The sequence below is a fragment of the Mauremys reevesii genome, linkage group 3, assembly GCF_016161935.1.
Source record: "Mauremys reevesii isolate NIE-2019 linkage group 3, ASM1616193v1, whole genome shotgun sequence".
Classification (NCBI taxonomy): domain Eukaryota; kingdom Metazoa; phylum Chordata; order Testudines; family Geoemydidae; genus Mauremys; species Mauremys reevesii.
In genome coordinates this window covers 162,231,406-162,257,690 of record NC_052625.1, presented here as the reverse complement: position 1 = coordinate 162,257,690, position 26,285 = coordinate 162,231,406, and the positions used below count along the sequence as shown (strand labels likewise).

Sequence of the window (26,285 nt, the reverse complement as noted above, 5' to 3'; positions counted from 1 at the left end):
CAGCCCCAAATAATTCTGCTCTCTCCTTGGTGTTTACACCTTTCAAATAATTGTAGATGTAATTATATCACCGAGGAAGGGCAGTATACCATCACTAGGTTATTTATACATTTTACTTTTCTTCTCCTCTGTAGAGCACTCCGACACCATGATAGGTGTTATATAAAAACCTAAATAGCCAATTCCGTAGCAGGATTATATTCTGTCAGTACTGACACCTGCAGTGTATTCGCTTACCTTAGATAATTTTCTGAGCTAAGAATCGTGAAATGGAGTTTTTGACTTCTGATCTTAATTTCTCCAAATTGAGAGTTTCATAACTAACGTGTCTGTCTCACAGAAGAAATGAAGGTCATTTGAAGTCACAAGTTCTCTATAATGGATTTTAGGTGAGAAAATTCCGTATGGTGAGTGTACCACAGATGGTGGCGGTGTTGATCGATGATGGAAAGTTTGGCAGTCAGACTGAGGTGGTTTTTCCTGTATTCAGTAGCCAATAATGAATGAGTGTGTCAGATTTCAAGAGCGTCTCTCACTGGGGATATGGAAATTAACCATGTCATTCACTTACCTTGGTATGAGCACCTACATTCCACTGACAATTATACAATAGAATATATCTATTCTAGGCTCCTCCTTGTAAATCAGAAACTTTCATCCACATTTGAGTACTGAGTGTTAACTTGGGCTAATTCCATGTGTTTAATCAGAATAAATTCATTGTCTTTTTATCTAATCTGTTCACCCTTTAGGAAAAAGTGGACTCCCAGCATGCTCATGGATTGCAGGAGCTGGAATTTATCCGGGGACATAGTGACACAGAAGCAGCAAGATTGTGTGTAGACCAGTGGCTAAAAATGCCAGGTATTTAATTAGAAAGGGTGGGAATTTAAAATATGGCATTCACAACTGTTGAACAATGAATACTCATAAGAGCAGTGAACATTACTCCAGTAATATGAAGTCAAATAACTATCAGCAACATGTGTTTTACACCACTTTTATTTCAGCCAATATTGGTTATTTTTAAATGTTACATTACACAGTAAATCACCCAGTAATTGCGTTAACAATGTCAGCAATGAACAGATACATGACTCCCCAGAGATCCTCCAATACCAATTTTGTGCAGTGTGGCATTTAAAATTTCTCTCACAGTGGTTGCTATAAGAATTCTCTCAAATGCTTTTGCAGCCAATTAACTTTAATATATTCCCAGTGGTAAGAATACTGCGGTAACATAGCTACTTGCAAAGGCAGAATTGTTGCATGGAAAACTTTATATTGTGTGACTGTCACTAGTAGGAGACCCAATAGAGAAATATTTGTGTCTATATAAATGTAAGTGTTGGTAAGTACACTTCAGACACAAGGAAGTTCAAAGGAGATTTCAAAGAGCAACACCACTAAATCATATGGTCTAAATTGAATAGAGGTTAGCTTTATACAGTGTACAAATCACATTTTTCTCATAACAATTGAAAAATATAAAACTAATCTTCTGAGTAGTGGGATTAAAAAAACCTTAAAGAGCTCAAACTTCCTCTTGTGCAGCTTGGCTACTTTGTATTGTATTGCCAGTATAATCTGGGCCTTGGATATTTGATTAAAAAAAAAAGTCTTCTGAAATATAATCAAAATTGTATGTACTTAGGTATTTTGCTCTACAATGTAGGTCTCAAACCAGGCACCATTAACATGGGAAGAAAAGCGGTGCCCCACAGAACCGGCCAAACACCAATCAACAGCAATCCCATTTTATGTCCTGTAATGCACTGCAACAGAAAATTTGATAATGGTCATCTTCTGTTAGGTCACCTGAAAAGGTAAGGACATTTATCATAGATCAGAATAAAGAACACCACTGAGCTGTCTTAATTCTAGGGCACTGTGCTTTATGTTGCATCAAATTTCTATCGTCCTGCCCTGTAATCCCAGTGTTCCTTGGGGAGAGAGGATGTCAGTGTATTATTACAGATGTTATACAGACTTGATGCAAGGAACTTTCCAATACAGTAACTCCTCAATTAACGTTGTAGTTATGTTCCTGAAAAATGCTACTTTAAGTGAAACGATGTGAAGCGAATCCAATTTCTCCATAAGATTTAATGTAAATAGGGGGGGTTAGGTTCCAGGGAATTTTTTTTGCCAGACAAAAGGCATTATATACATTTTAAACAAACAATTTAATACAGGTATAAGTTTTAAACAATTTTTAACCAAGCAATTTAATACTATGCTGGGGGCGGGGAGGAGTAGTGTGCACTTGCTGTGTGTTTACAAATATACTGTACATACAGTACAGTACTATAGTTGGGAGGTGCCCTGCCTTTCCCTACACAGGCACAGCCCACTGGCACTGGAGATGAGGCAGGCAAGGAGGCTGAAGGTACTGTAGGCTAGGGGAAGCACATTGCACAACAGCGGCAGCAATGTAACAATGAAACAACGTTAACTGGGACGACTTAAAGTGAGGAGTTACTGTATTTCTTTCTGCAGTTGTATTCAAATTCAAAATGGGGGTTTCTTCCCCTGGGTAAGCACTTCTGTTTTTTCCCTCTCCAATTGGCCGTTAAGGTGAAGATACTTCCACTGTGACCACATCTTTGACAAATATTTGAATTGACGTGGCCAATATTAAATGAAGTTATATATTAAAAAGTCTTGTCATGTTGACTGCTTTAATGGAAAGTCAGTAGTGTTGGATTGTGGTTTTGCCTGATTCTTCAAATGTTACATTATACAATAAATCTTTTCTCTCAAAACCCCCTGTTATGTTACTTACAGAATGGGCTAATGATGATGGTAATTTTTTCTTTATAGGTTTGATCATTCTCCATGTGACCCAGCAATTACATTACGTGGACCTCCAACTAATGCTGTTGCCTGTGTGGTATGCTGCAAACGATTTGTCACCTCACAGCAGTATAGTGATCACCTTTTATCTAAGGCAAGAACTCATGGATAGGTATTCACCTAACTGAATATTATGTAGGATTTACAAAAACTATAACTACAGATAATCTTGCATTTTAACCTACCTTTGCCTCTGGTTCACTGAACCTTCCTAACTTACTGAATTTTTATTTTGATGGTGTCTCTTAGAGTTAAAATTATCCTGAAAACATTTCTGTATATATTGCCATAAAACTTAACAATTAAGTTGTGATTTGCATTTCAAGTGTGGTGTGAAAGTTGGTTCACCTGGCTTGAAACCTTCTTTCCTGCCCCATCTCTCCTGATGCTGGCAGTACAGACTAGTGGGGGAAGGGGAAGAAGCAGCCTGCTAAAAAGGAGGGAAAACCACAGAAAAGAGAAGCAACTATGGTGATTCTGACATTATCTATCCTTACTCCACTGATACCTCCATGGACCACCACTAATTGATCTTTGTATCCCACTAGATTGGGCCTTGAACTCAGTTTGGTCTGCGGAAGGAAGGGAATTCCAAAGAATTCATGAGTATTAATTTATTACTGAATGTAAGTCAATTGGCTTGGTACATGAGGAAAAACTAAGCAAGTCATTTGTCCCAGTCTTTCTCCCACACTCCTTTTATTGATTTATTCATATTATCTTCGCACTCAAGAGCCCTAGTCATGGATCAGGAGCCGTTTGTGCTAGGTACTGTACAACAGAAAAAACACAGTCCAGCACAGGGAAAAAAGGGGTGTGTGACTCACCAGCAGATAGAACAGTGTGAAGATGCCAAAGGTCATGTTAGTTCCACAATATTTTATTTTTTAGGAGGGGATCAGAAAAATGGAAAAGGAAGGGCAGGGGAGGAGAGGAGAAGGGGACATGTGCAGAGTGAAGCTGAGGTGATGTGACTGTGAGGGAGGGGAGGGTTGGAGCCAAGAGCCAGTCAACACAGGGTAAAGGAAATCCAGTCAAAACTGGAGAAAGCTGAAGAAAGTTCTCCAAGGACCAACAGTCCTGGCTTTGGCAGATTTTTTTTTTTTTTTTTTTTTTTGCCCCTGCCAGCTAGAGACACTGGCCATTGTTACGAAGCAGTTCTATCTTTCGCCTGGACGGCCCTTGCTCTGTTCTAAGAGTTGGGTCTTCAGCTAAATGTAACAAAATCCATGTTGATTCCATAAAGAAGATTAAGGGGCTTCTTTGGACACTTTGACAGACAGCGACTATCTTCTCTTAGACAGGTTTGTAACCTTGTCAGATTTGCTACAGACGATTCAGGGGAGTCCTCGGACCACTGTAAGGAAATGTCTTCAGCTCCTGGGACACATGACCCACGTGTGAGGGAACACCTCTGCAGCTTTTTGGCTCAGAATGATCTATTCTTCTGTCAGAAATATTTTGGACAGACAGGTGACAGTTCTTCTACAGGTGAGGAACTCCCTGGATTGGTGGAAATATCAACTCAACATCTGTGCGGGTGTTCCCTTCTTCTGCCCAACTCCATCACTAACTTGAACAACAGACGCATCACTGTTGGGGTGGGGAGCTCATCTCAGTGCTCTCATGACTTAGGGTAGATGGACAACTCAGGACACCTCCACATCAATCTGTTTGAGCTCAGGGCTATCAGGAACAACTGCCTCCATTTCCTACCTCATTGTGGCAAATCAATCAAGGTCACAATGGACAACATATCCTGTGCGTTGTGTATGGAAAAACAGGGAGGAGATTGCCCTCTCTGAGCATCGAAGCTATGGAACTGGTGCATAGCTCATCAGATCCAAATTTCAGTAGTCTACCTAGGCATTCAGAATACCACAGCCAGTGTTCTCAGCAGGTACTTCTCACAGGAGTTGGGGCTCTATGCAACCTCCAGGAACAAAAAGTGTCCTCTTTTTGGCTCAAGAGAAGGTCTGAGCTGCTGTTTTTGTGGGGGATTCCTTCTATCCTGGAAGCAGTGTGTGTTCTTTGCATTCCCTCTGACTCTGCTTATAAATCCAACCTAGCTGAGACCAGTGTGATACCCTTACCTGCTTCACCTATGTGTACATCCATTTCTCAAGACCACTGCTTATCACCTCTCAAAGGATGTGGGTCACGTGCTTCACCCCAATCTAGTAGTTCTCCAGCATTGGGTGTGGCTCCTTGATAGTTTGCAGCGTTAAAATCCTCTTCCTCTGAGGAAGTGCAACAGGAGTTATTGAATACTTAAAAAAAAAAAAAAAAAAAAAAAAAGTCAGCCTATACTACTTCCCTTCAGAAACAGGAGATTCTCCCATTGACGCTGTCATTGTCACTTCCTGCCTGGATCTATGCCTCTTTCAGTCATCCTGGATTATCTGATGGATCTGAAGAAATCAGGGTTATTAGCTCAATTAAGGTCCATTTGGGTGCAATATCAGCTTTTCATCTGTATTTGTTCATCCTGTATCATCTAGGTTTGTTAAGGATGTCAGGAATCTCTACCAGCAGACTAGAGACCTCACCCTGATCTGGGACCTCAACCTGTCACTCAACTACCGTTTTATTAAACATCCATTCAAACGTATGGCAACATGCTCTACTCCATTTGTCTATGAAGACAGCCTTTCAATAGCCAACATGTCCGCTGTAGAGTTAGGGAGATTAGTGTCTTGATTCCAGTTTTCCACCCCCTCCTCCCTTGTACAGAATGCTTCAAGAATAATGCTTCTTTATGCCCACATCCTAAATTACTACCTAAGGCTCTCTCGGAGTTCCACCCTAACCAATCTATTCATCTACCAGTGTTTTTCCTGAAGCCACACAACTCTGCAGGGGTCCTGTTTTCGTAATCTGGATGTTAGAAGGGTGCTGGCCTTCTACTTGGATAAGACTAAGTAATTTGGAATGTCACCCAGACTGTTCATCTCTTTCGCAAATAGATCCAAGGGAGCCACGATTTCTGCTCAGAGACTTTCAAGATAGTTATCTTGATGTATTGCCACTTATTCTGAGTCTGCCAGCGTTCTTCCTTCTCTAAGTGTGATAGCACATTGTATCAAGTCACAAACAACATCCACAGCATTACTTAAGAATCTACCAAAACTTGGCCAAATTATGATCCTTCAATTTTTTTTCTATCATTCTAGATGCCCGTTGCACAGGCATGCTTTGCTCAGGTTTGCAGGGACTGAACAGGACTTTCCTTGCTCCTCCCAGCCACCTAGAATCACTGATGCCAGATACAGGAACTGAAACTGGGGAGACACTCTTTCTTGTCCACACAGTGCCCCCTGTTGCCTAGGCAGCATGCAGTGGGAGCAGCTTGATGCGAATCTAGAGTGGTGAGGGAAAGGGGTTGCCTGTGCAACCTTAATTTGGTCCCCTTGTACATTTTGATAACTCCCTTTAATTACGTGATCAGAAGCCCTGCTTCATTCAGTGCAAAGAATGGATGGTGCTCAGGGAGTAATTCTGGGTTGCGTAGTGAATGAGGTTTTTTGTAGAACTCCTCTTTCGTTTGTTGCAAAAGTTGGAAGATGTGTAGTGAATGAGGCAAGGGATTCTGGGACGAGACAGGGTGGTCTTGTGGTTTATGTAGATGCATGCTACCTGGGAGAATTGGATTTTTTTCCCCATCTCTGCCACACCAAAGTTTTCATAGGGTGGCCACTAATTGTGTGGTCCTGAATGACCAACATGAGATTCTGGGGCCAGTTGAGAAGAAATGCCCACAATGCCAACTAAATTAAAGGGAGCTATATCTTAAATATATAAAGCACTATAAAAATGCTAAGTAGTGAAAAATCAAGCCCTGTGCATCTCAAAGTGAGCACCCAAAATTAGTTGTAATTTCTGACAATTTTGTCTTTAATCTCTCTGCCTTAGTACCCCACCCCATCTGTGGAGTGGGAATAATATCTTCCTACTTCACAAGGATTTCTTGAAAGCAAATTCATTAATGTTAGTGAAACATTCATGGTTAATGAGTGCCAGGGAAAAGACTATGAGGAAATCAATAATTCTGTAGTGAGTATTAGGTTTGAATAGTGTGCAATAAAAAGGATGAAACAAAATTTTGTATAGCTTTCAGAGAGCACCCTCTATCCTGTGCACTAAATGTTGTAGAGGTCCGGGTGGTGGGGGGAATAATATGATAATGTAATTAGAGACTGTTATAATGCACAATGGGGCAGGATTAAGGTTGAATGACCAACCTTAATTCTGGTACTTCCTAACTTTTGAATGCTTGAGTTTGCAACCGTAATTTTCTTTCACGATAGATTTTTTTTAATATAAATCATATAATATTTACACAATAATATGACTTCACAAAAAAGAAAAGAAAAGTCAAAGCAAACTTTTAACTCATTGCCCTCTGAAGTTTCCATTGAATTAGTAATCTCACCTGGACTGTAGTGTGGTGACTATAACTCTGTCCAAAGTTTTTTAGAAAGTCTAATAAAAGTATAAAGAATCTCTAATATTCATTAAAATATGTGTGTTTATTAAATGCAAAATAAATATTTTTATAATTAGGTTGATTCTTTTACTAACCAGATTTGTTTTATTTTTCAGATAAATGAAAAAGATGATGGGCATAAAAGAAATCTTCCTCCACAGCTTATTCAGTGCTTTGCATGTCCATACTGCTTCCTCCTTTTCAGCATAAGAGATGAATGCCTGCAGCATATGTCTGGAAAGAATCACTTCCTTCAGGTTTTTAAATTGAGTGGTATGTTGTAATTTGAATGTAGCATCTTTTTTAGGTCTTTTTAATAATGCATCTATGCCATGTGAGCGAATGTGTTCTCAGCTGTGAATTAAAGAAAAAACATTTATTTCTTTTAAGATGTCTGAAATTGAGGAAAAGATGCACCAACTGTGTAGATTTACCAGGTTATCTTCATTTGAGATTAATGTTTTGTTAATATGTTGTTCTATTCTGACAGATTGTATATAATATGACTTCACAAAAAAGGAAAGTCAAAGCAAACTTTTAACTCATTGCCCTCTGAAGTTTCCATTGAATTAGTAATCTCACCTGGACTGTAGTATGGTGACTATAACTCTGTCCAAAGTTTTTTAGAAAGTCTAATAAAAGTATAAAGAATCTCTAATATGCATTAAAATATGTGTGTTTATTAAATGCAAAATAAATATTTTTATAATTAGGTTGATTCTTTTACTAACCAGATTTGTTTTATTTTTCAGATAAATGAAAAAGATGATGGGCATAAAAGAAATCTTCCTCCACAGCTTATTCAGTGCTTTGCATGTCCATACTGCTTCCTCCTTTTCAGCATAAGAGATGAATGCCTGCAGCATATGTCTGGAAAGAATCACTTCCTTCAGGTTTTTAAATTGAGTGGTATGTTGTAATTTGAATGTAGCATCTTTTTTAGGTCTTTTTGATAATGCATCTATGCCATGTGAGCGAATGTGTTCTCAGCTGTGAATTAAAGAAAAAACATTTATTTCTTTTAAGATGTCTGACATTGAGGAAAAGATACACCAACTGTGTAGATTTACCAGGTTATCTTCATTTGAGATTAATGTTTTGTTAATATGTTGTTCTATTCTGACAGAGATTGTATAAAAAGGCATTTTAGAATTCCATATTTCTGTGTCTCTCCCTGATTCCTGTATCAAATTTGCTCCATTTTCAAATATAATTTTTTTTTCCTAACCAGCAGACCTTCCAAAATAAGGCTGGGCTCTAAAAGTCAAGTTGGATTTTTGTCCTAGTCACACACCACCAGTGACAAAGTTTAGCAGGCCATATCAGACCCTCAGTGATAACTATGAAACTCCATTGTCTTAGGTAGGCTTGCAGAGGTGTAAAGATTAGAATTTAGCATCAGTTATGTTGATGCACAAGAAATGATTTGGTCATCCATTCAGTGTGTCCGAGTTCTAACCCAAGGAATAAGCAGTAAACACTTATTTTGTGACAAAAGTAAATTAATAAGAATCTGAATACACACATGGAGAGTTGACTAGTTGAATAAGCAGTAACCATATTAATATAGCTATTTTTCATGGTAGAACTGTACTTTAAGGTTCATATGGTCATAAGGAATCCATTGTGATTTGGTACAGTCACCTGTTATATAACCTTACCACTCAACAATGAAGCTGTTGACTGACCCCTCATATGTGTTCTAAATCTAATGGGCCATTAGAAATTAATAGCCTGTTTGAGGCCCATGAGAGCTGCAGCTGTTTATCACCTCTGAAAATCAGGCCACCCGTCTTCAAATCTGTTTTTTTTTTTTACTGTTCTTTAACTGCCATGAAAAGACCAATAATGTAAAGAAGAGACAATATCCTTCATCAGATACAATCCAGCTTTAAATATTTAAATACATAAATGGTTGAATACTCAGCTTCTTTCTTTGAATTTATATATCTTTGTAGTTAGTAATAGCAATATTAGCCTCCATGCCAGGCAGTTAATGCTTCTGGGCCTAGCCTCAGCTGCCAGAAAATGCTCTTCTCACTGGTTGTTACTACTAAAATATATGAAAGGGGAAAAACGATCACCTTTGTTGTCCCTTTGATGTATAATGATGGCCACAAAGATTTTCATAAACTATTCCTACTCATTTTATATTAGAAACTATTATTTTCATTCTGTATGCCAGCAACATGTTAGACTTTGTGCACATATCCACCAATCCTCCTGCCCCATAACGTTTAAAATCTAAGAAGGAAATACTATGAAAGATGGGAGAGATGGAGACAATCAAAACATGTAAAAGCTTGTTAAATGTATTATGATGTATTTTTTTCCCTACACGTTATATGCCTTTTTTGGTTAAAATGCATTAATAAGAGCAGGAGGGGAGTTGATAAGGCCCTCGATGAGAGCAGCAAGAAGCTTGAATTTGAAAAGGGTTGGAGAGGGAGCAAGTGGTGGAATTTAAATGGAACGAGGTGACATGGTCATAATGATTGGCAAGAAACGTATTGTTAATAGCTGTGTTCTAAGAGATAAAATACTACATATTGACTTTGAAATATGTGGCTTCATTTTATACCATCTCATATTGCAGATGAAACTGGGACACCACTTCCTTTATCTTTCCCATCATATGCAAAGAAACTTCTTATAGCTTTATGTAAAGAGGTCCCATTCCAAGTGAAGTGCACATCCTGCCACCAGAAATTACGTTCGCATATGGAGCTAACAGCTCACTTCAGGTTTGTGAGAGTCTACTGTCTATATACAATGAACTTAACTGCATAGATATGTACTGTTTCTCTGAGGTTTTTAAATACCTAGTAGCCCAGTACCGTAGTTAGGCATCAAACTCCTCACAAGTTCCACCTTTTTCTTCATTTTCCCCGGATAATTGACTGGGGTGATGGTGGATTGTATTTCAGTCACTGCTAATGCCTGGGGTGAGGCAGGGAATACCATAGGGCCATTAAAATGTTGTAAGTATTTGAGGTTGTGATTCTAATAGTTTTAGATGTGGAACACACATACTGTATTTTTAAAATGGGTCAAAAGCTAAGTGTTATGTATAAGTTAAATTAAAATCATATATATAGTGCTACAATCTTACTAAGTGCTTTACTGAGTAATACGTGTTCCCAGCCAGAGAGCATACGCAAGATACAGGTACAAGATGGGAGGACAGTCTTTCAAGAAAGGAGAATCAAAAGAGGGTTATTGGTGAGGGAGAAATGGAAAGGAAGTGTTCCTGGAAAAGTGAGTTTTAAGGAGGGGACTTGTTTGACAGCAAATGGAAAGCTGTTCGAAGCACAGAGGGTGGCATAGCTGAAGTCATGAAAGAGAGCAAGGGAGCAGTAAGAGAGGATTTGAAAGAGCGTAAGGGACACATGGAGCAGTTGGAGGAAAGGAGAACAGTGATGTAAGTGAGAGCAAGATTGTACAGGACCTTGGTGGTAGGGAGGACATGGTGCTTGAATTTGGGTTAGAAGAGGAGAAGCTAACAGAAGGATTCTGTGTGGGAAGACATGTCAGAGGGTCAGAATTACTTAAAAGGAAGGATTTTAGCGGAGGCATTTTGATATATTATGAGAGAAAATGTTCAGAAAAAGAGCCTGAAAGATAAAGGTTACATTAGTCCAAGTGAGAGAAGAATAAGGCATAAACGAATTCTAGTGCTATGTAGAATGAAGTTTGGTGCATCTTCTACAGTCTAAACCAGGGGTGGGAAAACTACAGTCCGCGGGCCGGATCTCTCCTGTCAGGGCTTTGGATCTGTCCCGTGGGATTGCCACCCCTGTGACACTGCAGGCCCCGCGCCGCTCCCAGAAGCGGCTGAAAGCACATCCCTGCGGCCCTGGGGAACCACAGCCAATGGGAGCTTTGGGGGAGGTACCCACAGGTGAGGGGCAACACGCGGAGCCTTCCCCCCCCCCCAGAGGCCACAGGAATGAGGTGTTGGCTGCTTCCCGGAGCGGCACAGGGCCAGGGCAGACAGGGAGCCTGTCTTAGTTCCGCTGCTGCCCTGGAGCCACTCTAGGTAAGCGGTGCCGGGCTGGAGCCTGCACCCCAAACCTCTCCTGCACCCAAACACCCTGTACCCCTCCTGCACCCCTGCCCTGAGCCCCCTCATACACCCTGCACCCCTCCTCTGCCTCAAGCCCTTGCCCTGGCCCTACATTCATGGCCCTGCATGCAGTTTCCCCACCCAGATGTGGCCCTCGGGCCACAAAGTTTGCCCACCCCAGTCTAAACAGCTGTCTTGCAGGAGTTCTTCGAAATGTCCTAGCCCTTCACTACGGAGTCTAGAATCTGTCTTCTATCCCTCCCGACACCCACAAAGTTATCTCACAAAAATGGGTTTTTAGCCCACAGTAAGACTTGTCTTCGCCACCACTGCCCAGTATTGAGTGCTACTCATGTTGCTCATACAGCTGGATCAGTTGAATTCTGTGGCTGATGTACTGCTTCCTTTTCCGGGGGTTAATGAGAAAAAGGAGAGTAGGGGTCACTTACGTAAAAATAGCAATGAGCAAACTGGCCTACCAGTCATGGAGCTTCTGGGGAGAGGAGACCTGTGTGGAATTCCCACCCTATAAATCTAAAGTGGATATAGTTTAGGGAGATGATCCCACCACTTCCTCTTTTCCAGACAATGAGATGGTATAATTATTCCTCATTTCCCCACTCCAAATTCCTCTCACTTCCAGAAGAAGCTAGAGTGAGAAAAGACCCTTCCAACATAGCATTCAGGAGAAAGGAAAGATTTGCCCCCAAGCCACTTGCAGTAGCAAGGAGAGCGAAAGTCTCATACTCAAGTGACTTATTCCGTCCTAGACCAAGCTGCCATCCCTCTTCAGTTTACCAAACATTCACCTCCAACAAAATGAGAAGCATATTTAACCCAATGCCACTGAGAGTAAGTGACTGTCCTTGGAGCTTGAGTCTCCCGCCCCCTGCTGTGAGCCTAAGCTCCCTTGGCATGGCTGCAAGAGAAGGTATGCCATTCTCAAGCCTATTGAGGCATTAAAAATGTATAATGAGATGCTTTTAAAGTACCCACTAGATGTAGAATATTCAGTGGGCACCTTTCTGTATGTACCATGTGACAGGTTGGATCACAGAAACCCACTTGGGAGCTGCCACCCGATGTGCCCAGACTACTTCTACCCCTGCTTTCCCTGCCAGCTCAGGACTCCAGCACCCTGTCTTGCTGAGCCAGACACTCCCCGTCTACTCCAACAAAGACCCAACTTGCCCCAAAACTGCAGGTTTACCTGAAAGCAGCTAACGGAAGTGTTCCTGTCTTTAACACTCAGATACCCAACTCCCAATGGGGTCTAAACCCAAATAAATCCGTTTTACCCTGTATAAAGCTTATGCAGGGTAAACTCATAAATTGTTCACCCACTGTAACACTGATAGAGAGATATGCACAGTTGTTTGCTCCCCCAGGTATTAATACATACTCTGAGTTAATAAGTAAAAAGTGATTTTATTAAATACAGAAAGTAGGATTTAAGTGGTTCCAAGTAGTAACAGACGGAACAAAGTAAGTCATCAAGCAAAATAAAATAAAATGCGCAAATCTATGTCTAATCAAACTGAATACAGATAAGATCCTCACCAGTTCCAGAATGCTCCCTTTTACAGACTAATCTCCTTTTAGCCTGGGTCCAGCAATCACTCACACCCTTGTAGTCATTGCCTTTGTTCCAGTTTCTTCCAAGTATCCTTGGGGGTGGAGAGGCTCTCTCTTTAGCCAGCTCAAGACCAAATGGAGGGATCTCCCAGGGGTTTAAATAGACTTTCTCTTGTGAGTGGAGACCCCTTCCTCACTCCTATGCAAAGTCCAGCTCCAGGATGGAGTTTAGGAGTCACCTGGGCAAGTCACATGTCCATGCATGACTCACAGTTTTTGCAGGTAGCATCCATTGTTTACATGCTACCTTGAATGTCCTCAAGTAGACTTCTTATGTGGATTGGAGCCTTCCAAGATCCATTGTCCTTTAAGTGTTTCTTGATTAGGTACATAATTTCATCATTCCTTTCTCCAGGAACTGACCAAATGCTCTACTAAGGTTATTTAGAAATCAAGCCAGTACACAGCCAACATTCATAACTTTGAATACAAAAATGATACAAATAGGATTAATACTTTCAGTAGATCATAACCTTTGAGATATGTTACATGGCATATGTAGCATAAAACACATTCTAAGCATAGTTCCATAAAACCTTATGGGATGGCGTCACATACCACACCTACCACATTTCAATACTGATGTAATATAAACAGTAAATTATATCAATTTTTTAAAAGTCTGGGGGCACTTATCTGGAATGACCACTTCATTTTCTATAATGTGTAGTGACTTTTACAAAAATAACTGGTAGGCATTGTACAGTTTGACAAGCTGCTGGGCCTGTTAATATGCATTTAAAAAGGGCAGTATTTCCCTGTGCAGTGTAGTTGTATCTGTGCCATTTCCAGGATATTAAAGAGACTAGATGCGTGAGGTAATATCTTTTATTGGACCAACTTCTGTTGGTGATCGAGACAAGCTTTGGAGCTACACAGAGCTCTTCTTCAGGTTCGGGAAAGGTATTCCCAGCGTCATCCTCAAAGGAAATCTACACAATGCTTTCAAAAGATGAGTCTTGGAGCTTAAATTCGTTGCTTTGCTAGACACTAAAAATCATGGACTGAAGAGAGAGACTGGATTTATGGCTTATTACAATCTGTAACCCACTAACCCCTACTTTTGTGTTATGACTGCAGAGATGTTAACGGGCCACTCTACAGTGAATGGTCCCTTAGAACAGTGTTTCTCAGCCAGGTGTATGTGTACCCCTGGAGGTATGCAGAGGTCTTCCAGAGGGTACATCAACTCATCTAGATATTTGCCTAGTTTTACAACAGGATACATAAAAAGCACTGGCAAAGTCTGTAAAAACTAAAATTTCATACAGATAATGAATTGTTTATACTGCTTTATATACTATATGCTGAAATATAAATACCATATTTATATTCAGATTGATTTATTTTATAATTATATGGTAAAATGAGAAAGTAAGCAATTTGTCAGTAATAGTGTGCTATGACACTTTTGCATTTTTATATCTGATTTTGTAAGTCAGTAGTTTTTTAAGTGAGATGAAACTTGGGGGTATGCAAGACAAATCAGACTCCTGAAAGGAGTACAGTAGTCTGGAAAGGTTGAGAGCCACTGCCTTAGCATATGAGCTAACTGGGTATTCTAAACAATCTGTTCCACCTTACATTTTGCTGTGAAACTGGGAGTACCTTTCCCAGACCTGAGGAAGAGCTCTGTGTGGCTTGAAAGTTTTCTCTCTCGCCAACATAGGTTGGTCCAATAAAAGATATTATCTCACCCACTCTCTAGTATTTCCTTAGTATTTTATGTAGTTACTGGCGGGAGATGTCTGTTTAGTATTTTAAAGAATCACTTTGTAGGTATATTTGTAAAGTTTGGAATATTTAAACCTGTGAATGTGTCATTTTTATATCCAATTTAGAACTCGTTGTCGTAATGCTGGTCCTGTATCACTGTCGGAAAAGAGCATCTCCCAGGTTGCAGAAATATTTAAAGCAAGAGGTCACTGTCAAAACTGTGACAAACTCTTTGTAGATGAAAGCCAGATCAACCAGCATAGCCATGCAACTCAACACAAAGTTAAAATTATTACTACAATGGAAGAGTCCATCTTGATGTTTTGCCATATTAATGAAAGAAATAAAAACCCATCTCAGTTGAGGCAGATTATAAATCAGTCAAGATCTTCACTCCTTAAGAGACCATTGACTTTGAGTGAGCCTGTCTGTAAAAATGAGTCTGCCATTTCAAAACGGAAAAAAGATTTAGAAGAAAAAAATCAAGCGGCTGGAGTAAGCCTACATCAAGACAATACAGGCAAAATAAAAGCCTGGTTCTGTGAATGCCTTCTGAAGTTTTCTACTGAAGAGTCAGTTGAAAAGCACATTTTGTCAGCAAATAGAATCTGTCACAAGTGTGGTGTATGTGGGAAGCTTGCTGAAAACTCAAGCATCATCCGTCTGCATATGAGTCGGTTCCATGGAGGAGCACACTTAACTAACTTCATTTTCTGGTGCCGGGCATGCAGTACAGACTTACTCAGAGAAGAGAACATTATGGCACATGTGACTGAATTTCATGGTGGACATTCTTACTATTATGAACAGGAAGCTCTAGAGAACGAGCCTATGGCATCCTCTTCTGACACACTATGCAATATGTCTATTAAATGGAAAGAGCGTCTTCCTAGCCCTGTGGATCAGTCCCTTGAGAGAAGTCCTATTTTAGGAAAATGGCAATGCTGCATTTGTGAGGAAATGTTTGAGTCTGAAGACAGTGTTAAACAACATTGTATGTCTTTAGGAAGCCATCAGTTTCACAGGTATTGCTGTGGCTTTTGCAAAAAGCATTTTCACAAAGTGGAAACACTATACCGACACTGCCAAGAGCAGCACAGTCATGAGATACAGGTTAAATATTTTTGTGGCCTTTGTGGTGATCTCTTTTTCGATGTTGAGGAAGAATTTCTAATCCACTATAAGAGTTTCCATAGCACAGATTACATATATGTGTCTGAAGAGTCAATAAAAAATAAAGACGACATTACACTATTAGAAAAAGGTGACTTTCTAACCTGTGGCTGCCGGGAAGAGTACATCTCCAGAATAAACAGAAAGGAAGATCACCGGAACTGTCAGAAAACCCTACTGGAAAAAGGCAATCTGTGGTTTCGCTGCTGCTTCTGTTCAGCAACAGCACAGAATTTCACAGACTTGAATGACCATCTCAGCAAAAGTCACACCCCAAGGAAAAGCCATGAAGAGATGTATGTTGTGAGATGTGGTGCATGCAACAAAAATTTCCACGATATTGTGAGTGCCCATCAACACTATCATGATAAACACTGCTTCTTGCAAAAGCCTGATATAACACATTTCAGATCAGAATCAGAAAGCAAAGTCTTCAACTTTACAGCCAGTGGTGCTTGTGTGGACAAGAAGCCTGATAAACTAAAGTTTCCAGCAAATGTAACTAAAGTTCAAAAAAAGTCAGAATCTCTTTCTCTAAAGAGAGAAGAAGATAGAAGGAAAGAAAGAAGTGAGAATAAAACATGTTCTGAAGAGCATGGTGAAGAAGGTATGTAGAAATTATGGCTTTAGTTTGTTTTTTAATGCACAATAGGAAAAAATTACGGTTGTAATATGCTCGTATAGAAATTGTTCAACAGAACATGTCAATATACCATGCGCCTATATCCAGTCTGTACATATGAAATAATGAAAACTTAGTTATATGTTTAAAGTTGTAATTTTAGTGAGTTTCTAATGCCAAATCTCGAGAACTAAAGTTGAACTTTTTATTATTAAATGCTTTATAAAATCTGTTTCTTGTTTGTACAATGCAAATAATTTACCAAGACTCTGTGGACCATGCGTAACATGGAATTCTGTACTGACCACAGGAATTAGCTGGAACTGGACAGCAGTCTTCAGATGCTGCTCTTCCTCCTCTTTTTCTACTCTCAATCACCCTTTCTATGAAGGGAGAAGACACTCTAGTAGTAGGTAAAGTCAAAGCTAGGGAAAATCACGTGGAAGCTGTGACAACCACATAGCAAGAGGAGGTAGCTTTTGACTCCAAAATGGAAGCCATTCAGGAAAAGCATTCCTTCTACCCAACCTGGTGTACATAAGCAGCCACTCGTAACCTGCACCACTACTCTACCCTGCCTACTGTTAAGTGGTGTTTTAAAATGAGCAAACAGCTGGTCTCCCAGTGGGAGATGCCCTTGAAGAGACTTGGGCCCAGAATCGCTCATTATCAGATAAAAAGGGACTTGGGAGCACTTGGTATCACTTAAAAATTCCCTGTCATCATGAAAAGACCCAACAGTAAAGGGATCCAAACAGATTCCTATCAAAATCCTCCCTTTGCAACCATTTGCCTTACCCAATGTGGAGTCCTCACAGGGAATAGAAGTCATTGGAAGACCAGGGTGGGTAAAGAAAGGTCTCCTATGAGAATACAAAGTGTGTGTGTACGTATGTAAGAGAGATTTTTCGATTTTCTTTGTGTGTGTGTGTGTGTGTGTGTGTGTTCACTCTCACATGCACTCACATACAGTGATGCTGGGTATCACAGCCTATTATTAAGGTTGCCTCATGCTTTCTATTATAAGACTGGTTTCATTTGCTTATAACTTTTGCCAGACTATAATCATTTTCACTGAAATCCTGTACAGATTGTGTGCCTCAGGCTGAATTTTTCTGACAAATTATTCTGTAACTGTTTCCGAGAATGAAGCTAGGGAAAAGTAGTTTGTGGCCATATTAAAAAATGCTGGCAAACTTTTCCTTAAAATGTCCCCATGCTTTTGAGCAGAGACTTGAAATGTAGCCAAGGGATGGCCTTTTTGTCAGGAATTTGCCTTTTTCTGTCCCCATTGAAAATCTATCCAAATTTAGACAATTTATAAGCCATTGCACATGCTCAGTCAACACTTGATACTGGGTCAGAGCTAAAATCCCCAGAGATTATTTGCACCGAGCATGCTCCAGCACAGAGCTGAAGAGGGATAAGCAGCATTTCCTGGCTGCTCCAGTCCATGATGAGTCCATGTCCTGACACTTGAACTAAGAGCAGGAGACTCCCATGCTGTATCCATGCAGCGTGGAGGAGGAAGTCACCTGAATCAAATGCAGAGAGGACAAGAGCTGGGTCTGAGGATGAAAAGTAGTAAATGAGACAAGAAGCCTCTCGGGGAGAGAAGACTGATACTGGGAGCCAGAGAGGGAAATATAGGGATGGGAGAACAAGGGGAAATTTGGGACTGGCTGGGCAAGAAGGCTGGAACTAGGAACCAATGGGGTGAGACACAAGCAAGATAGGTCTGATGAGCCGTAGTGTGGAGTGGGAGCTGGGACTGGCTGGGCTAAGAGATTGGAACAAGTACACAGTGAGAGTGGGGGATGCTGAAACTGGATGAAGAGTTTATGGAGGGAGACTGGGATTGGAGGCCAGTGGGGACAGCGAACACGGGTGTGGCGGTGGGTCAGGGAAGAGAGAGATCAGATGAGAAGCCAGGATAGGTGACTTGGGACTGGCTGGGCAAGAGAGAGGAAGGGGAACAAAAAGATCTGGATGGTGGTGGGGACAGGGATGCAGAGTCCAGATGGTGAAACTAGGATGGGCTGGACAGGAAACTGGGCCTGTGATGGGAAGCCTGAGGAGTAACTAGGATTGGCTAGGTGAGGAGACTGGGTCTGAGACAAGGAGCCAGGGGTGGGAAGAGACAGGACTGGGACATGAACAAGTTGGAGGGGACTGGGCAGAAAGGGTCAAGCTTAAGGGAAAGAGGTATAAGAGTCTGTGCCCCTTGGAGCACACTCCCCTGCAGAGCCTGGTGTGGAACCCAAGATTCCAGAGTTTCTCCTTTCCTCAGCTTGTCAGCAAATATCAGTAAAACCTGTTGGCAAAGTCTGTCATCTCCCTCTAGTAGCTGATCCACATAGAGAATGAAAACCTACTACAGCTGTCAGTTATTCTGTTAACTTATGTGTCAGAAGTCTGTGCAGTGGACTTTAAGGTTCCAACCTGATGGCCTGTGTGGGTGTCAAGATGAAGCCACATGATGGAATTTGGTTTTGTGGGTTTTTAATTAGCTTTCTATGGGTGATTTCCTGTGGTAAAGGGACATTAAGGTTGCAAAGTTAAGCACTGAAACATTAGGAAATTAAGAACATTAGAATTAAGGCTATTGCAACCTTTGTTGGGCCCGTTTATGTGTGTTCATTATGATAAGGTCCTTTATTATATGATCACACACTGTGCTTGACTTTCCGATCATAATAATGATCCTTTAATGTAGTTTTTTGTGTGTAATAACTTGACACAGCTTATATTATTAACTGCATGGGTTTTTCTTTGCCCACTAAAATGCGCATTCTATAAATGCATGTTAGATATTTTGTTATAATATGACCAACACTCCCTGTTCATATGCCATATCTTTGCTGATCATGGAGTTGGCCAGTTGTTAAAAATTAATTTCATTTTAATGTGTTGTGTTGTAAATTCTAAAACTAAATTGGATGATCAACAGCTTAAATGTCTTGTAGGAAGTTTGATAGAGCATAAAAAGGGTATCTTTTATGCTTTGTGAATGAAGTTCCATCTTGAACTAATAGTTATAGTTATTACATGCATCAGTTATAGAATCCTGAGTGTGGTTCTCTGCCTAGTAAATTTACAGATTACTAAAAGTTACCTCAAGTGGTTAAAAAAATTGCTATGAAAATAATTACATTTGGTGATCATACTATATTTTATAGTTTTAAGAGTTTTTGCTTAGAATTTCTTACAGAATAGCAAATTATGTGGATTTCTTTTGAAAGCACAAATGAGCTTGGAGATGTACAGGTTGAATAAAAATGGAGGTAAATTTAAAATATATATTCTTCTCCATTTGAAGACCGTGAACTGCCAGATTTTGACTATCTGCGCACCATGACTCACATCGTGCTGGTGGACTTAGACAACTGGGGAAGGTTTTTCATTCATCTGCCAGCCAACCTGAACCAAGGGACATTTGTCTGGGGCTTTCAAGGTAAAAGTTTTCTAAGAAAATAACAGAGAGGGCTTAACAGAAACCCATATAAATACACTAACAGCATCCTAGAACCAGACTGGGCAAAGAACAGGATCCTCGTTGTAGTCCAAAGTGGACCTTCTATTGCATCAACCTGGTGTTTACAAGGCAGTCACGTATAGAAAACTAAGATGATGGGTTCTAAAATACTAACACATAAACACACTTAATAAAGAGCATTCCTGCCTGTTAGCTAGAGAACTTCCTTAAGGAAAACGTAAATGTTAGCTAACCCTCTCATACTGGAAGTTTGACTTCTGTGTATGACTTAATTGTGTAGCTGAGAGCTGTGAAAGGAATGATAAAGAAAGTGGTTTGTGGGATCCCTCTTGTTCATTTCCACAATTCACACTTACCAGTAAGGGAGCTCTTGACTCACAGCATTGCATACTTGTAACTTATTTAAAATATTAAAACTTTTCTTGTACTCAAGTTGGTGGTTGTGAAAACTCCAGAATGTGTGCATTTATGTGAGACATAAACTAATATCTGATAGATACCCCAAATATATTAGGCATATGTTGACTGTACATATCATATAGTAACTATAGTGAGGTCTCTTATTTGAATAATGTATCTAATATATTAATATTTTCTTGTGGAAACCTCTGATTATGACCCTCGGATAAGTTGTGTTAAACACTTTTTGTGTTGGGAGGCAGCCTTTGATGCAAGATGTACCTATTTATGCTTATGGAAACTATATTCAGACTTTATTCACTTCTGATCCTGAGAAGATAACTCTTACAAAAACTAATATTAGAGGCACCATACAGATATAGTTTACCCCATACATCAATCTCTTTTAGAAATATAGAATGGTATTTAGTTTAGTCAAAAAAAATAAGATGTTCAGTTTTTCAAACCTATTGGTTTGTTTCGTCATTTTCCTCTCCTTGAACTGTTTGACTGCTGTTGCTTATGATGATGTGGTGGCATGCATCTTTTATTCTTTGTTGCTTAGGAGGACACAGTAATTGGAAGCCTCCAGAACAGTGCAAAATCTTTAATTACCTTAATAAGATTGGATGTTTCTTCCTTCATCCACGCTGTGGTACCAGAAGAGAAGCAGCAGACTTTGCACTCTGCATGCATGTAAGTCATTGCTCTATCAATTTTTGTGGTCTGTTTTTTTTTGTTGGTGATAAGGTGCATGGGGATGGTATATTTGTTTATAGTAAAGTACGTTATAAAACAGTCATGATGAAAATTGCCATAATAAAACTTCAGATGAGAAGAATAGATTGTGGATCTGACCAGAGAAAAAGGGAAATGCATTATAAATATAATGCTTAAAGGGGGACTTCTTCTGCAGAGGAGTTTTCTGTTTCAAAAGGCTACCTGGTAACTGAATGTTTAGTTTAATGTCTCCCTCACCCCCACATAGGCTGGCCGTCTGGATGAGCACCTGCCCAAACAAATTCCTTTCACCATTCTCTCTGGAGACAAAAGCTTTCTAGAACTGGAGGATCAGTTTAAGAAGACTCAGCGGACAGCTCATATCCTAAACCCTCATGACATCGATGGAGATATGATGTGTGCCTTACTAAACAGCATTTCAGATACTACAAAAGGTAGTACATAAACAATTAGTAGAATCCAACCAATAAAAAAAAGACATCACTGCTGATAGCAACGGCTATACTGTTACCCATAGTGTTTCTTTAGTTAGCGTTCTTATTTAATGAATTGATCTACAGCTAAAATTGCATTTTTCACTAATATGATTCTTAACTGGGAGGCATGAACAATGAGGAAAGAGATAGTTCAACATATCCTAGAGATTGGAATTCTGGACAAAAAATAAAATTTACTCAACTTGGAAAAACACACACACTAATACATCTGGAAGGAAATGGTCTGGGATACAGATAACAACGGACTGGTAACACTGCCTATTATTAAGGTTCCCAATGCTTCCCATTATAAGACCCTGTTTTCAGTTACATATTACTTTGCCAAACTTTAACCATTTGGGCTTACATTGTACGTTCTGAGTGTAGGCTGCAGGCAGAATACTTCTGGAAAACTTCAGGCGAAACAATTCAGCCAGCTGTTTGCAAGAATGAAACTAGGTGAAAATATTTTACCTGTGTTTATATAAAAAAAAAAAAAAGTCTTGAGACCTTTTCTTTAAAATGCTTTTGGCAGAGACTTGAAATTTGGCTGGGGAGTGGCTGTTGTGGTTAGGAATGTGCCTTTAGCTGTCCATGTGAAAATCCACCCAAATTTGGCCAAGTTATAAGCCTTTAAAAAAAATCTCAGTTGGCACATCATTCATTCATTCATTCATGCCCGTCACCCCAACCGGGGTATGGGCCGCCAACCACAGATCTCCATAGTCTTCTATCCTGGGCCATTCGCTCTAGCTGGTTCCAGGTATAGCCCATTTTTTTGCTATCAACCTGAAGGTATTTCTTCTCTTTTCCGCTTGCCTTGGGGTTCCACTGCAGTGCCTGTCTGGTGATGTTGGTTGGCTGCTTGTGTATGTCCTATCCAGCCCCACCTTCTCCTTCTAATTTCTTCCTCTGCTGGGAGTTGGGTCCTCTCAAGAGGTGGATGTTACTGATGGTGTCTGGCCAGCGGATCTGGAGAATCCTTCTGAGGCAGCTATTAATGAAGGTCTGGATCTTCCTGGTGGTTGTTTTGGTTGTCCTCCAGGTTTCAGCTCCATACAGTAAGACTGATTTCACGTTGGAGTTGAACAGTCGAATCTTTATTGCCAAACAGTTGGCACATGGTCAGTAGAATTTTATCACCTACGACTTCCAAAGATTCACTCGGTCCTCTCCCAGCACTTGTGCTGAACTGAATGCATATGCAGCGTTCCCACTGAGGAATTAGGAATGATTTCTCTAGTCCAGGGCTATGAAGGCTCAGAAGGACTTTAACTGTAATTGCTGCTCCTAGTTTCTCTGGGCCAGGGGGGACTGGGGCTCTGGAAATGAGAGAGACTTTCTCTCCTTTGCTCTGTGACCTCCTGTTAGCATCCATGGAACAGGAATCCATCCAATTTGAATGCAGAGGGGACAAAAGTTGCATCAGTGTGAAGGGAGGAGAGAAACTGGGAAGTTGGAGGGAGAACCTGGGACTGGTTGGTGAGGGGAGTCTGGAACTCATTGAGTGTGGAAACTGGGACTAGGAGCCTGTGGACAGGGGGGACCTGTAGCTAGTTGGTTGTGGAGGAGGAAATACAGAGATCAGACAAAGAGGTGGGTAACTGGGACACATCGGTCAAAGACTGGGAAAAGGAGCCAGGGAGGGGTGAGGTAGAAGACTGAGATTGGATGAGGAGCCAAAGGAGTGAGGCTGGGGGCTGGGCATTGCTTTGGGGGGAAGGAGACTGATAGGACATGCTTGTGCAACTTCAGTTTGAGAATAGTTCTGGGGTGTTTTGTTTGAATGGGCCTAGGTTACCAAGCAATCCAGATCGTTGTATATGAATGCCCTGCCACAACTCCACTAATCTTTGTCATGCTGAAATTTTATCAGCAGTGATTTTATATTTACTTCCAGATCATTAATGAAAATATGGCATAGCATTGGATCTAATGCAGATCCCTGTGCAACTTCAATAGAAACACCCACATTCAATGATGATTCCCCATTGACTTCTTTTTGAGCTGTCAGTTATCCAATTCCTAATCCATTTAATGTGTGCTTTGTTGCTGTTGTAAATTGATAACTTAATCACAATGTTGTGTGGTACTAAATCAAATACCTTACAAAAGTCTAAATTTATTCCATCTACACTGTAACCTTGATCGACCAAACTTGTAATCTCATCAAAGAATGAAATCGGGTTTGTTTGGCAAGACCGATTTTTATTTTTTTTTCCCCCATAAAATGTTGACTGGCATTAATTACATTCTTCTCCATTAATTCTTTATTAATCAAATCCAGTATCGGCTTTTTCATTATTTTGCTCAGGATTGCTGTGAGGTTAGCCCACCTACTTACAAGGGTCATCCCGCTTACCCTTTTTGAACATTTGACACATTTGAACTTTCCAGCATTCTGGAATTCCCCTGGTATTCCAAGATTTATTAAAAATTTAACATCAGTAAGTCAGAGATCTCCTCAGCCATCTCTTCTGACTCTTGGGTACAAGCTATCAGTACCTGTTCAGTTTAAAACGTTTACCTCTAATAGATGTTGTCTAATGGACTGGAAAGTTCTTCACCCTCATGTAATACAGGTATATCATCCTGCTTCTTTTCAACTACAAAACAGAAATATTTATCAAACATTTCTGCCTTGTCTCATCATCAACAATTTTACTGTCTTCCTCTAGTAATGGTTCTATACCATTGCTATGATTTCTTTTGTTCATAGCAATGTACTTTTTAAAAACAGCTTATTGGCCTTAGCCCTGCAAGCCAGAGATATTTGTCCTGACGTCTTGAGCTTCCTTTCTCAATTTTTTTGCAGTTCAAAACAGTTGATATAAATGAGAAGTTATCTTCCCCTTTTTTCCATTTGTTATTAAATATTCCTTTATTTCTAATTGCTGCCTTCACTTTGCTACTGAACTAGGATGGGCTTTTAGCCAAAGTTGTTCTCTTGGTTGTGGAATTTTGGCTCTTTATCCTTCTAATAAACTCTCCTTAGATAATTCCATTTTCATTCACAGTTTTCTAAGTTTTTCCTCCCAGTTAAATCAAGGTAGCAATAAATACCAACAAGAAAACCCTCTCATGCTATAACAATGTCTAGCTGGTGCAGGAGGATTCCTATTAAGCAGCTATCTCTGTCAGTCTACAGAGACATCTGGTGGCTCAACTGGAGTATTGCTGAAGTAATGAGGTTGTGTGTGTGTGTGATGTTTTGACAAGAAGCAGCCGTAGACTCATGAATACATTTGTCCCACATCTCCTTTCTCTGAGGGCCCCATATTCCAATACCCAGTGTCATTGCTTCCCCTTGGAACAGCCACAGCAGGTAGGGTTGTATCACAGGAGAGAGAAATTTTGAGGAGAGGTGCATCAATGGGGAGGGTGGCTAAAAAGGAGAGAACAAATGTGGTGCCAGCTTTCTTTTTCATTTGTCTTTATAATTAACTTTTTGGCACTAATAGTAGGGATTTCTAACAATGCTTAGCAACAGAAAGTCTTGCTAACTAACTTCAGAACATCCAGTTTAATCAATTCAAACACCTACAGTTTTCTAGAACAGTGGTCTTCAAACTTTTTTGATCACGCACCCCTATCAGTAAAATTTTTTGAGCACGCGCCTCCTGCCATGCCAGCTCTAACATTTTTGCCAAAGCAAAAAAAAAAAAAAGCCGCTCAGACTCCCGCCCGAATTGACAAAGCAAAAATAAATAAAGCGTTTCTGCACGCACCCCACTTTGGAGACCACTGTTCTAGAAAACCTTCTCATGACTTATTATTTCTCTTTCAAACATGAAAAAAATCTTTTAGTAACTGGGCTGGGTTATTAAGACACTACTACAAAAATATTCTCATTCCATTCCTTTGATTGTGTATTATACAATTTGCATAATTATAGGGGAGCAACAGACAACTAGGAATAATAGTCTCAATGTGTTGTTGTAATTCTATAACCCTGTTATAAACTTGTTCTAAGAATTGAATCCACAAGGAATATTACACATCCAAAGTAACTTGAGTATTTTTCATACAGTAACGTCTTTGTTGTCCTGCTCAAGTGTAGCTGTTTAAAGTGTTTTATTGATATGAGTAATAGAGTTCTACCTTCCTAAGTTTGGGATGTTCGTATTTTTTAATTATCTTGTTTTTCATCAGCCTGGGTTAGCAGCTGCCAAAGCACATTTTCCTTGCAGGGCGGGGAGTTGAGGGAAACAAAGGATGTGTTGGCTCCTAAACTCATGAAAACGCTTAAATGACTGAAGAAGGCAATTAAAAGACTGAAGGCCTTTGTCCTTCAGATAGCCATGCAGCTTCATCTCCTGCATTTCAAAACCTAGAACATGCTGGGGGGAGTTTGAAAACTGTTGTCAAAAAATTATACTGTAAATGTCTGCTGAAATAACTAGTTAAATATAGGGAATTAGTTAAATATTTTCAAAAGCTAAAAGGTTTAACGAGGTTGAGAGAGGGTGCTCTCCCTTTAGAGGTCTGAACTATTCCTGTTTAAATACCTTTTCTCTAAAGGTGAGTGATGTGTAATCAATCCACACTTCTGGATTCATGTTCATCATATGACTTTTTTTTACTATTCATGTTAAAAATAACTCGTGTTGTGTGGTAAC

At 40.0% G+C, this 26,285-nt stretch overlaps 1 protein-coding gene across 9 annotated transcripts in view; it reads left to right on the top strand.

The window, feature by feature from the left end:
• The window catches only part of LOC120399986 (E3 SUMO-protein ligase ZNF451-like), a 74,782-nt gene that overhangs the window by 27,877 nt on the left and 20,620 nt on the right, over positions 1–26,285 (top strand). For 8 of the 9 annotated variants that reach the window (XM_039528306.1, XM_039528305.1, XM_039528302.1 and 5 more), the window contains exons 5-13: positions 753–864; positions 1,655–1,826; positions 2,824–2,950; positions 7,459–7,615; positions 9,939–10,086; positions 14,885–16,539; positions 19,874–20,008; positions 21,015–21,145; positions 21,438–21,624. In XM_039528306.1, coding sequence (XP_039384240.1) covers positions 753–864; positions 1,655–1,826; positions 2,824–2,950; positions 7,459–7,615; positions 9,939–10,086; positions 14,885–16,539; positions 19,874–20,008; positions 21,015–21,145; positions 21,438–21,624 — 2,824 coding nt within the window. The remainder of the gene's footprint in view (positions 1–752; positions 865–1,654; positions 1,827–2,823; positions 2,951–7,458; positions 7,616–9,938; positions 10,087–14,884; positions 16,540–19,873; positions 20,009–21,014; positions 21,146–21,437; positions 21,625–26,285) is intronic. The other variant, XM_039528308.1, reaches the window with a different exon arrangement.